Source organism: Mastomys coucha, unplaced genomic scaffold (genome assembly GCF_008632895.1).
Source record: "Mastomys coucha isolate ucsf_1 unplaced genomic scaffold, UCSF_Mcou_1 pScaffold7, whole genome shotgun sequence".
Taxonomy (NCBI): Eukaryota; Metazoa; Chordata; class Mammalia; order Rodentia; family Muridae; genus Mastomys; species Mastomys coucha.
The window spans coordinates 43321048-43334173 of record NW_022196913.1 but is presented as its reverse complement, the minus strand read 5'-3'; the positions used below and the strand labels follow the sequence as shown (position 1 = coordinate 43334173).

The window sequence follows — 13126 nt, the reverse complement described above, 5'->3', positions numbered from 1 at the left end:
CTGCAGTACTGAGGAAATACCCTCGGCCCTCAGCATGCTGGGCACGCATTCTGTCACTGAGCTGAATCGCTGGCCCTGAAGGCTTCATTTTTATGTCATATATACATTTTCATGAAAAACATTAAATACATTAGAAAAAAATTCCTGTAAAACTATAGTGGAATGAAACCCCTTGAGGGAAATACTACTTCATATACTTTTAATTGACCACTGAAATTCCAGTCTTCCTTACACTTAAAGTATGGCAGGTGCGTTTTACAGTTTGCAAGCCTTTCACTTGGATGTTTCCTGCCACTACACCTAGATCAGTTTCTCTCTTCAGCAGTGATGAGTGTGTCCATGTCTGCACTATAGAGGACTGAAGGTTGCCTTTGATGTATTTGAACAAATGGGGAGCCAGTGACTGCTGCATTGTTTTCCAGAGCTATAAATGCACGCCTGCTCCCATGATAGAGGCAGAAAGGTTTCACTGTCACATAAAAGGCAAAAGAAGCAATAGTAATAGCTAACACAGAGCCCTTCCTGTGCACTAGACACCATTTTGGGTGAGTCCCCACCAGCTGGTACTGTGAACTCAGATACTGTGAGTGTGGAGGTTAAGTGGCTCACATGACAACCTGCTAGAGTCAGAACTCTAGGCAAAGCCCTGGCTCCATGCCTCCTGTCTTCACCATGCTTCCTTGGTTGGCGCTCAGTACCCTCCTTACCATCATGGCCCCCTGCTGGGCGGCTGCATGGAGACTGAGAATTTATGACGTATGATCCTCTGTGTGGAAACTTTCTAGCATGCTGCACTCCTGGAAACAACACATCTACCCACATTTTCCTGGCTACAGACTGTCACACAACCACACCTAAGTCAGGAAAGACAGAAACACATGCCCAGCTCAGATAGGTACCCTAAAACCAGTCATTGAAGCTCAGGTCCCTGACATGTTGCCAGAGCAAGTTCTTCAGTCATTCACGCTTGAATGTCAAGTGCCAGGAGCAGGAGTCTGTGAGACGTAAGGTCTGGGACTGAGAGCAGCAGTGTGAGGGTAGAGCATCAACATGGAGAACTCCATGACTCCTCTTCTGTTTGCGCTGAGTTGGACAGTGTCAGGCCTTGATGGGTAATACCCAGAGTGGGAAGAAGTGTTAATATCAATGTGTAAACAGCAAGACTTACTGTCCCATCCACAGAGGTCGCCATGCCTAAGTACTGTAAGCCATTGTGGGTTGCATGCCTGGAACCTCAGTGAGCTGGAAGCTGGAACATGATGAGCAAGACATAGCAGCACCTGGCTCAAAAACAAACCAGAATACCCAGATACTGATGAGCCCTTCGCTATTTTAAAAGGAGAACTGTAGGAATACTTTTTTTACAACCTACTTTTAATAAGTGTTCAACTTCCTCTAGCCCACCACCCAGCAGAGGTGGTAGAAGAGAAAAGTTATTAGGATATGAGGGAACTGGACCTGTTCAGCCATAGTTCTCTGAGGGCAAGCTCAGTCTTCTTGGGCAGCAGTTCAGTCCTGTAAGGAACTCCGAATATGACCCAGCAGCTGCAGACCAGTCTTTTCAGCAAGCCAACACTGGTACGAACTGGCCTGTACAGTCCACTCCTTTCAGTAAGCAGATACCAGACAGCTGTAGTTCAGTCCTGAGGAAACCACCAGGCTCGCCAACCTGCCTGGGGCGAGAATGCGGAAGCGGCAAGCTGCTGCAGGAACCTCACTAGCAGTTCTTGGGCGAGTTTCTCTCAATGGCGGTGTTATCACAATTTTAGCTCAACAATGCTGTGTAAGATGAACCAATACATGTGTGTTGTTAGTGAAGAGTAGCGAGGCAGTGCAAACCAAACCAAAACTCATCTCCTGCTGTCTGTGGGGTCATATTTATACTCCTTCATGAAGTGTCCTCTCACCTGTGTCTGTTTCAGGAAAACAGTCTTTCACGTGTTTGCTTTAGCAAGACATCCTTTCACCTGTGCGCCCTAGCAAACTAGTTTCCACTTCAGATAACTCTTGCTCTACCCAATAATTTCTTAACTAAAAGCCTCTCATTATGGCTGCAGTGTGCTGTGGCAGCTGATGAACACTTACCGACAGTTATACTTAGACATTTGATTGGACCAATGCCAGGGCTTCAGACTTTGACCTCTGCGGCAGCATGATTTGGTTGGTTGGTTGTCTTGTTTCTGGCATCTTAGTGATTGTGGCACACACAGAGCTATAAATATTTGTAGACAAATGATTTCCAAGTATTACCGTGTCAGTAAGATGCATCTAACTCTTCTCTGCAGTGACAACAGGAAGGAAAGCAATGACCATTGTCCTGTCCTTTCTGTTCTTTGCTAAGCCGTTCACATTTCAGTAAGTACTTTAATATAAGGGTCTCAAAGTTAGATAATGGATTTCGGTTTTTGGTTTTGGGTTTCTCTGTGTAGTCCTGGCTGTCCTGGAACTCACTCTGTAGTCCAGGCTGGCCTCAAACTCAGAAATCCACTTGCCTCTGCCTCCTAAGTGCTGGGATTAAAAGGTATGTGCCACCACTGCCTGGCTGATACTGGATTTCATATTTCACCTTAAACAACAGTATTTTCCTTGTTATATTAATATGTGTTAGCGTATTATCCTCTACGAAGAATTCTTTTCATCCTGATCTCTTTTATTTATTAAGTGCCTTTTCCTATTTTAAGAACCTGTGTATGTCATTTTATATACTTAAGTTGCTCAGCCAAAGCCCAGTGGAAATGCATTCTACATGAAACTGCATGAGAAGGGAGCGTATGATGGGTGCGGAGTGACTGACAGGGTGCAGGGTACACACTAGTGTGACCGAGTGTTAGTGGGGTGGGTGCACCAGTGTGACCCGAGTGGGAGCAAGGTATATGTTCCACTGTGACCAAGTGTTAGTGGAGTGAATGTGTCAGTGTGCCAATGAGAGTGGAGTGTGCAATGCAGAATGACTGAGTGTGTGTTTCTTGTGGCAGTGAGCATGAGTGTTACCCATGTGTTGAGTAAATGATTTTTCTTTCCCACTTGTATATATGTAAGTTATATGTTTAAAATCCATGTGTGTAAAATTTATGGCTTCTTTCCACAGCAATAAACAATGGAAAGATATCTGTAAGCTGTATCTTAATAATTTAGTTGTGAGTTTTCATGAAAGTGTTCACCAGTATTTTTACTATCTGTGTTTGAAAGTAATTCGTGTTTGAAAGTAATACAAAAAAAAGTTCAGTAATTTCAAACCTAGTTTACAAATATGTAATTTTAAATAAATTGTAAATTAAATACCCATCAATGTATTACAAGTTGTGTGTTGTTTATAGATAACCTTTTTATACACTATAATATTTTAGTAATTAAATTATGGTGAGCCTCTGCTTCTTGCAGACTGTGTCCTTTTTTTTTTATCATCTGTGTTCCACTTAACTGGGACAACTTATTGGAGTACAGAGTTGAATATACAGTGTAGCGTTTGATAGATAGGAATCTGTTATTTTAAATATAATCTTAAGTCCTTTGGTAAGTGTCAGACTTTTAATATGCCAATAACCCCAAAGTTTAAATTACTCTCACTTTGTATAACTTTTCTCTGTATGTAATCAACATAATTTTTTAAGATTTCTATACATGTAGAGAATGAATTTGATCAACTCCACCTCCTACTCCCTCCTCTTCCAACTGCTCCTGGCCTCCCCTCCTGACATTTCTATCCCAACTTAATGTATTCTCATTCATTACCTACTGAGTCTAATTGATGCTGCTAGTATGTGAGTGGATGTAGGGCAGTCCACAGCATATGATTGATCTGGGGCTGCATCCTTGAGGAAAATTGATACTCCCTCCCTTAGCATCCATCACCTTCACTAGGGGTGAGGCTTTTGCTCCTTACATTTTATGTCAACTGGACACAGTCTGGAGTCTGCTCATAAGAGGGAGCCTAAATTGAAAAACCTCCATCAAATTGGCCTGGGGGCAAGCCTGTGAGCATCTTCTTGACTTATGACTCATATGTGAGGACCCACCTCACTTTGCACAGTGCCATCCCTGGGCAGGTGGTCCTGGGGTGTATGAGAAAGCTAGCTATGCGGGCCAGAAAAATGCAGTGTTCCTCCATGGTCTCTGCTTCGGTCCTGCCTTAACCTTCCTCTGTGGAAAGGGACTTGGGATGGGTAACCAAACAAACCCAAACCCAAACATTCTTCCTTGAGTTGTTTTTGGTTATGGTCTTAGCAGAGCAATGGGAAGCAAACTGAACCAGGCTTCATGAACCCCTCCCCTTTCCATCAAACATACAATTCTAATACCATTATTTTAGACTTCTAATAGCAAGTTCTTATATGATTAAAGTTATTATGGACTAACCACTATATGCCTTAATTGTTAATATCCACTTTTTCATTTCTTTTTTTAGGTATGTATGGTCTGGCTTATTAGTTGTCCTTGGCATATTTCTCAATGTTTACAGCAAAAATATGGATAAAATAAGATTGCCATCGGTGTACAATGTGATAAAGAAAGTCACGGACATGAGAAAATCAAGGACGTTGGCACAGACTGTGTAGGAACTGTGTTCGCCTATTTAAAATAAAACTCTAAGGGAACAACCATTAATCAGTTCACTTTCCAAAGGCTTGTGATAAAAACCAAAGGATCTGAAGGCTGCTTTCAGATGAGCAGAGTGTACACTTGGTGGTTCCTCGGCATCCGCCTCTACAGAACGCATGGTTTTGATCAACTCCAGATGATCCAGAGCCCACACCTAGGCAATGTTGCAATAAAGTCAGTATGAAGGAAAGTACTTGCTAGCAGGATCCTGAACATTCCACTGGAAATGGACCGTGTCACAAGACTGATTGGAAATCCTTCCAGCCTGCAGCGCGGTGCTGTGTAGTAGTAGCACTGTTTGTCTCCATTCCATTTTGGTGGTGTTATTTAAATTCTTCTCTGTTATAAGAGTGAACTGATGATTTGAAGTTTAGAGAAAATAGCATTCATTTATAAATAAAATTATCCTGTGATTTTTTTTTTTTTAAATGGCGTTTTAATAAAATTTCTTATGGAGGAAAATGGAGAAGGGACGAAGGGCTAATGTGTACTTTAAAACTTGGGTTTTTAAAGTTCTGAGAAAATAACATTCACTTAAATAAAATTATCCTGTGATTTTTTTTTAAAAAAAAAATGGGTTGTTAAAGTTTGTTATTGAGGAAAATCGAGATGGGAAGAAGACTTACCATGTACTTTAAAATTTGGGTTTTCATTCCCAATGTAGAAATATTCTGAAAGCATCCTCATCTATCCACAGGACAAAGTGCTTCAAGGAAATATGCCGAGGTTGTTGAATGCTGTGGGGTTCGGCTTTACATTGGGTTTTTTAAATGAAGGACTGAAGTTAACATCTTAAGATGTAGGAAGTTATCCCAACTCTTGGTATAAGGATGAAATTTGATTTGAAGGTTGAGATGAAGTGGGATGGATTTAAGAAACACAGGTATGAGGCTGGTGAGCTGGCTCAGCGGGTAAGAGCACTGACTGCTCTTCCGAAGGTCGTGAGTTCAAATCCCAGCAACCACATGGTGGCTCACAACCACCCATAATGAAATCTGATATCCGCTTCTGTGTACTCATTTATAATAATAAATAAATCTTTAAAAAAAAAAAAAAAGAAAGAAAGAAACACAGGTACGTTTGTCAGACCTGCTCAGATTCCAATGAAATCTCAGTCTGGAGAATGTTCTTTCCAACAGTTGTGGATGCTAGAGAGCCCATGCTGAAGGTGCTAGCAAGCCTGTGAGGACCCCACCCTCATGACTCAGTCTCCTAACGCTGCCACTAGGGAGGTGGGATTTTACAGGTGAATATGGGTTACATAAACATAGCCTGTTACGTCAGAACATAAGCATACTCTATGGGTGTGTGTGTGTATGTGTGTGTGTGTGTATTCACACAACAATGTGTGTATAAAAGCTATTACTCCCTATTTTCGTCATAATATAATTAAATCCCTTAGTGTTTCTGCTAATGGTGACCGTCGTATTTTGTGATGATTACTTTTAAAATTCCATCAAACCTAATGGATATTTAACCTGTTCTTTGCTGTGTGGCTCCTGTCGAGCCTGTGGTCATGGAAGAGTCTCAAGTAAGGAGTTCTCCTTGGATTTTATTCATCAAATACTGTGATGATTGTTTTATAGTTCCCTTATCCGAAATGGGAAAATTTTTAGGTCAGTTTCATTGTGCTGCCTTGAGATACTAAGCATTTGTGCTTTAGACTCATTAGCTTTCCCCAGTCCTTGAGAAAAATCACATTTTGGCTTCCCCACGTATCATTCTGCCCTCATACTTTCCTTGGATTGCTCCCTTTGCCTGTTGCCAGCTCATCTTCCCAGCCTTGGTTTTAAGTCACCCCTTGTCATCTGTCACTATTGCACCACTTTGCTCCCTCACCCGTCAGATGGAGACACACTTCACCATTTATATGAATGAACAGTGAAGTGACCAAACAAATTATTAGGATGATATTGAGTATATATTTTGAGCCAGATTTTGTAGTATCTTTCAGTTACACTGTTCTATTCCGACCACTGAAATAAGAATTAAAAAATACAATTGTAGACGTTTCTGTGTGTATCAGGTGCCAGGGACTTGATAGCTTATGTTATCCCAACTGCATCACTGAGCATAAACACCATCCTCCACCAAGTAAGGAAGCTGTAATGCTTGATGCTCCTGAACATGGTAGGTTAGTAGAACAGCTGTCTTTGAAGCAGTCTGGTCAATGTCGTGTGTCACCTAAGTAAATGGGATTGTGTTTGCTCACATTTTCACAGCTGTGAAGACTGACAGTACTCGGTAGCTCTAGATCACACACTGCTGCGGAGCCTTGACTGAGTTTCAGAGCCAGTTTTTATACTCCAAAGTATTCAGTCTGTGGTTCTCCACTCTGAATATAGAAGTACCTACATTTAATATGAGCGCTGTGGTGGAAGTCTGTCCCTCTCCAGAGCAGTGACCTAGGAGGCAGAACGTTTGCAAAGGGGTTAAACTATAGAAACAACACTCATGAAGGAGACTATTGCGTCTTTGTTAAGAGACCTCAGAAAACCTCCCCTTATTTCCTCACATGGAGGTGCAATAAACTGGCAAACTAAAGCCCAGAAGAATGCCCTCAGCAGACCTTAGACATCCTCCTCCAGAGCGGGAGAGAAATTTCTGCAGTGATGTTTCATGAAGCCGTAACTGATGAAGTACTAAGTAAAGAATTTGTAAGGAAAGCTGGGAATATTTGGAACATATACATATAGATTATAGGTATATTTGTTTTAAGCATGTGGATACAGATTATTTCTTCACCTGTGTCCATGTTTAGCTTTGTCAGTCAATAACTGTGTCATACCAGAGTAACCAGAGAACAACAACATTAAACCAAAAAACACTGAAAAGTTGAGACTTTTGCTATATTGTGTTCCTTCCCATCCCTCCATATGGAAAAAAGAAGATCTTTCTAAGAACTTTCAAGCATGTTTAGTAAGATTTAGCCTGTAGGTAAGCTAGACAAGTCAGAATTCTCATTAAGGCCTTGTCTGATAAGGATTGGATTGGCCATTATCCTCCATGCCTGGCAGGGAGCCTCTAAATCCCTAAAATTTCCTAAATGATGGGAGTGCCTTGAAACCCTTCCAAACCTACCAGTAGATTTATTTTACTGATTGAGCTGTCTCCCAACTTTTGAACTTTGTATTCTGAAACATAGTCTTACTAAGTTGCTTAGAAATGACCACGAACATATGTTTATCCCCAAAAAGTATTGAAATTGTGATTCTCCTACTTCAGCCTCCCTTGTAGATGGAACTGCTTGCCTGGGACACTAACCCAGCCTGAGGATCTTGTTAATAAGATCCTTGTTGGTATATGTATAGGGCTTAAGTAGAGTTGGATTTACGCTTGAGATTCTGCTCCAAAAAACTCCCATTGATGCTGCTGGACCACAGATCTCCTGAGATAGCAGGTCCAAGCTTCAGATGGTTCCCAGTGTCTGAATCCTTTATTTGAGTAATTCTCACCTGATTTCTTCCATCTTCCCCATGGCCCAATTCTATATAAGTTCTCTCAGAGTCTTGCTGAAAGTAAAAATAAGAAGTTAGCTTCTAATGGGGGTAAAAGGTTCTTTGATCATAACAGGTGGTTGAGACATTAATATTCGTTACAATTCCATGAAGATGACTCTTCCGGGCTTTATCAAAGTAAGATTAAACCTCCCGTCATGAATGTCAGTTTAAATAAGTTTTTGTTTTAGTGACATGAAAATAACTTCAGTGGTTTGCTGCTCTTGCAGAGTGAACTGCACATTACAGGTATAGGAGATGTAGTCTTAGAACTTAGGGGGTCTTAAGAATGTCAGTCACAAAATGTCTTATTAACCATCTCATCCTATAATACTCCCCATCTCTAAACCATTGTGGGTCGTTTTAATCAGTTTTAACACAAGACTTAAACAGATGTGGATAAGACCACAGCCTAGATTTCTTCTTTCTCTCCTAATACAGTGAAAAGAATTAAGCATGTGACCAAGCTCGCCTCCTCCCTGTCTCAGCAGTACATAAGCACATAGAAATTTAACTATTTTGGAAAGGAATTTTTCATCTCCTCTGAAATAATTTATTGCTGATCTATATCCTAAGTGTATGATTTATTTTTATATGTGATGAGAGAAATTCATAAGGGCGAATAATCATCTTTGGCTTCTAATTATATTTTGTTGATCATACCAACCTCAATACTTGTGCTAAGCAATGCAAGCCTGTAAAAATCTCAGGACCATTTAGATGTGGAGACCAGCCATGGAGACATGGGAAACAACTATGTGTGGCATAGAGATGTCCGTCTGAAACAAGTAGGAGTTATCGACGGATTCAAGCAAAACAAGAAGGGAATAGTGTGGCACAGCAGCCAGGAAAGCATAGATAGGACCCAGCTAAGGCTGCATCAGTGAGGGAAGGAGGGCAGTAAAAGCCACACACTGAAATTCTACCTCTCAGCAGCCCCATGACCTATGACTTTACCCATTTTTTTTAATCAGCTTGCCACTCAGAAATGCCCATCATTGTTGGGTTTTTGTATATTTGTTATGGCTCCAAGGACTTGTCTGTTTATGAAGTTTTTAAGAACATTTAACAATTCGCTCTTCGCCTGCCCTGTCTTCTGATCCTAAGCTGTCTTCCATGGTTTCCAGCCTGATGTTCTGTGCTAGTCTGCTCTGCAGCCTACTTTGTTCTTCATCTGCACAGTCATTCCCATGCAAGTGCTTCTGACGCCAGCTGTGCACCCTATCCCCATACAGATGTTTCTGGCACTTCTGCTGTGCACCTAATCCCCATGTAGAAAACATCCCACACCATCACTGTTATACATTCAGATCTCATATCTCCATTTGGATTTTCTAATTTGTTCTCTTAACATATTTTATGTCACCAGTATTTTAACTAGTATCCTTGGGTTTTTTGTTTTGTTTTGTTTTGTTTTGTTTGTTTGTTTTGGATCAATTTTAAATCCTGGGTTTGCTCTTCTAATAATCATTCTGCTTCCAATGGCAGAATTTTTCCTCAGTTAGTTGTGTTCCCTAGTATTACACACTTTACCATTGGCAACTTCTCTCCAACCTTTCTTCTCAGTGTCTCTGACAGATCGGGCAGCTCACCCTCAGTCTCTCCAGGACCTCTCCCTCTGTAGTGTTGTTTTGGTTTGTCCTGGGATCTATAGACACATCTGTCTCTGCATCTTACCAGTCTTCCTCCTACCATGCATTTTCCCGTCTTCCTCTGTGCTGGTTGATCTTCATCAACTTGACACAAGTTAGTGTTCTCATTTCCCTGGAAGACGGAATACCAGCTGAGGAATTTTGATGAATGACGTATGTAGTAGGGCCCAGCCCACAGTGGGTGCTGCTGTCCCTAGGCAGGAAGTTGTAGGTTATATAAGAGAACAGGCTGAGCAAGCCACAGACAACAAACCAGAAAGCACCTTTACCCTAGGGGCTCTGCTTCAGTTCCTACCTTCCGGGTTCCTGCCCTGCTGAGTCCCTGCCTCAGCTTCCCTCATGGGAAGATGGACTGTGATTAGGACACTGTAAGCTAGGTAAATCCTTTCCACCTTAAGTTGCTAGCTGTCTTAGTTAGGGTTTTACTGCTGTGAACAGACACCATGACCAAGGCAACTCTTATAAGGAGTATAATTGGGGCTGGCTTACAGGTTCAGAGAATCAGTCCATTATCACCAACGCGGGGAGCATGGCAGCATCTAGGTAGATATGGTGCAGGAGGAGCTGAGAGGTCTACATCTTCATCTGAAGGCTGCTAGCAGAATACTGACTTCCAGGCAGCTAGGATGAGGGTCTTAAAGCCCAAGCCCACAGTGACACACCTACTCCAACAAGGCTACACCTAATAGTGCCACTCCCTGGGCTAAGCATATATGAACTATCACACTGGTAGTGTTTTATCACAGGAACAGGAACTGAACTAAAATACCCCTTCCTTCTCTTACTTTTCCTCTCCTCTCTCCCTCCTTGGCTCATTTCCTTTCTCCTGTGTCTGATTCTTGCTCTCCCTTTCTCAGCATCCTCCTCTCGTCTCTCCCTCTGTCTTAGTTCCTCCTGGTGGTTTTTGGAGTTAGAACTTCTGAATCTTCCCTCTCAAAGATTGATACTCATGTTTTTCAGGTTTCCCATTGCAATGTGTATAAATAAGAGCTTCTTGGCTGCTGTCTTTGTTTCTCTTTATATCTGAGATGTTTCATTTGCCAATGTAATTTGGTAGAATTTAAATGTAAGCAGTATTTTTAATGTTTATGATTTAAATAAGGACTTCAAATTGGAGAGAAAAAAATAAGTGATAGGAATATACACTATTCTCTCCTAATGGTAAACAAGAGTTGATGTTCATATTATAGCTAATTAAGGAAGATCATTTTAATATATATCTCTAATTGGTAGAATTTAGAAAATGTTCCTTTATCATAAAGCTCTGACACAAATTTATACACCTTGTGAGAGTCCCCAGAGCTGCAGTCACCCAGTGTAAATCATTGGAACAAAGTCTAAAGTGAACTAAGCCTCAGAGAAATCAGTTGTGTTTCTGAGACATTAGTTATGAACTTCAGGCTGATAAGCACTTGTGTAAGGCTCGCATACAGTAGGTGGCAGAAAAGAAGCTGAGGTGTCTAAGTGCAAAATGTCTCTCATAGGCTCTTGAATTTGAACACTTAGTCCCCCAGATGGTAGGGACTGTTTAGGGTTATGGAACCTCAAGGAGAAAGGGCCTTGCAAGAGGAAATTCCTCAACATGGTGTCAGGACAGGTGGTAAGGGTTTGACCCTTCATCCCCCCTCCGGGTGTTCTCACTGCTCCTTGGTTTGAGGTTGATATGTGACGTCTCAGCTTCCAGTTCCTACCATTTGTTGCCAGGACCTCTGTGGTACCACAATGGACTCTCCTCTCTCTGGAACCGTTAACTCATATAAAAGCCTTACCTGAAAGTTGCTTTGGGTCATGCTAATGGCACAGCAACAGGAAAATCACTAATGCAGGACCTGAAATTTTTTGAGCCTGCATCTGACAGGAGTCCTTTCCCCTTCTCAACACTATACACAGGTAATGACTGACACATGCCAAGTTGCTGGCTCTCCCAGAGGCCTTAAGGCTGTCCTCTCTGGCCCACTTACACTGGATGAGACTCTTTCCAGGGACATGTAGACAACCCAGTCACATACCAATTAGCCAATGGAAGGAATTGGTCTCCTTGGCGGGCCCTGTGAAATAGATAAAGCAGCAATGGAGAAATACCTTCCTCCTACTCAAACAGCCAGATCCACCTGTGTATGCAGGGATGGTCTGTGTTTCTGGTAGATGCCTTGAGTAATGTACAGGCAGCTGAAGCACCCAGAGACACTTAAGATACTGGGAGAAAGGGCGGAGTCAAAGGACTGATCTTATCAACAGAAGGCACTGAGCATGGTAGGGTGTCAAGTCAGAAGAGACACCACTGGCAATAACCAGGCAGATGCATAATCACAGAGAATTCAGGTTCCAAGGTCAGAAAAGAGATGAGGGAATCTGGTTTGCTGAGCTGAGAGCTCCAAGACAAAAGGCATCAATCAGAAGATTGGACCCACCATCAATCAGCAGTGAACCCAGTGAGACTAAGCCTAACAAGAGGGCGGGAATAAGAGCACGGTGGGCAAAAAGACTGGGGATTGAAGAGACAGATTGGAGTTCTGCTTCATGATTTCGTGGGACTCTCCTGAAAGCTGAAAACATTGTTACCGCAGTAAGTTATGAATCTGAATTGCTGTCAGTAATGAAATAGGAGTTAGCACAAACTGCCACACGTGGTGCATTTACCACGATGCCCAAGAGGTAATTAAAACTATAAACAATTTTGGGGCTCGAGAGATGGCTCAGAGGTTAGGGGCTCTTGCTGCTGTTCCAGAGGACCTAAGTTTTGTTCCCAGTACCCACACCAAAGCAGCTTAGAAACTCCTATAACTCCAGCTCCAGGGAATCTGATGCCTCTTGGCCCACATGTACACTCACACAAATTTAAGAATAATAAATATTTAAAATATATGTTTACATACATACATACATACATATAAAATATATGGGTATATTTTGTATATTATATTACATTATATGTTACAACATATTTTATATATTGTACATATTTTATATAAACATATACATATATGTATGTAAACATATATAGTACAAATATATAAATATATACATACATGTATAAATGATATCTATATATAAAATATTTGTAGTATATAGACATATGCATGTCTCTTCTCATAAAACTAAATTATCTTCTTATGATGGTCTTGTTTATTGAAAATTATGATATTCAAAATTCAAATTACATAATCCTGTGTGTTTCTAGGCAGACAATTTCAGTATTATGGTTTGTCTGTCATCCCAAATCTGTATGACTATTAAAATGAAGTGGCTGTAAAGTCAAATGGCTTTACTATAGCCCTGTGGCAAAAGTCCATTCAGATGAATAGTCCCATCCTAATTTGAAAACAGTGACAACCCTGGGACCTAAACCACAGAAAAGTCTTAAGTTGCTTGTAATAA

At 41.3% G+C, this 13126-nt stretch overlaps 1 protein-coding gene across 4 annotated transcripts in view; it reads left to right on the top strand.

Moving 5' to 3' along the window:
- Positions 1–4595, top strand: part of Slc35b3 (solute carrier family 35 member B3) — a 29016-nt gene extending 24421 nt beyond the window's left edge. For 3 of the 4 annotated variants that reach the window (XM_031358768.1, XM_031358769.1, XM_031358771.1), the window contains exons 9-10: positions 2286–2355; positions 4406–4595. In XM_031358768.1, coding sequence (XP_031214628.1) covers positions 2286–2355; positions 4406–4556 — 221 coding nt within the window. In that variant the 3' untranslated portion in view covers positions 4557–4595. The remainder of the gene's footprint in view (positions 1–2285; positions 2356–4405) is intronic. The other variant, XM_031358770.1, reaches the window with a different exon arrangement.
- The last annotated feature ends 8531 nt before the right edge of the window (positions 4596–13126 follow it).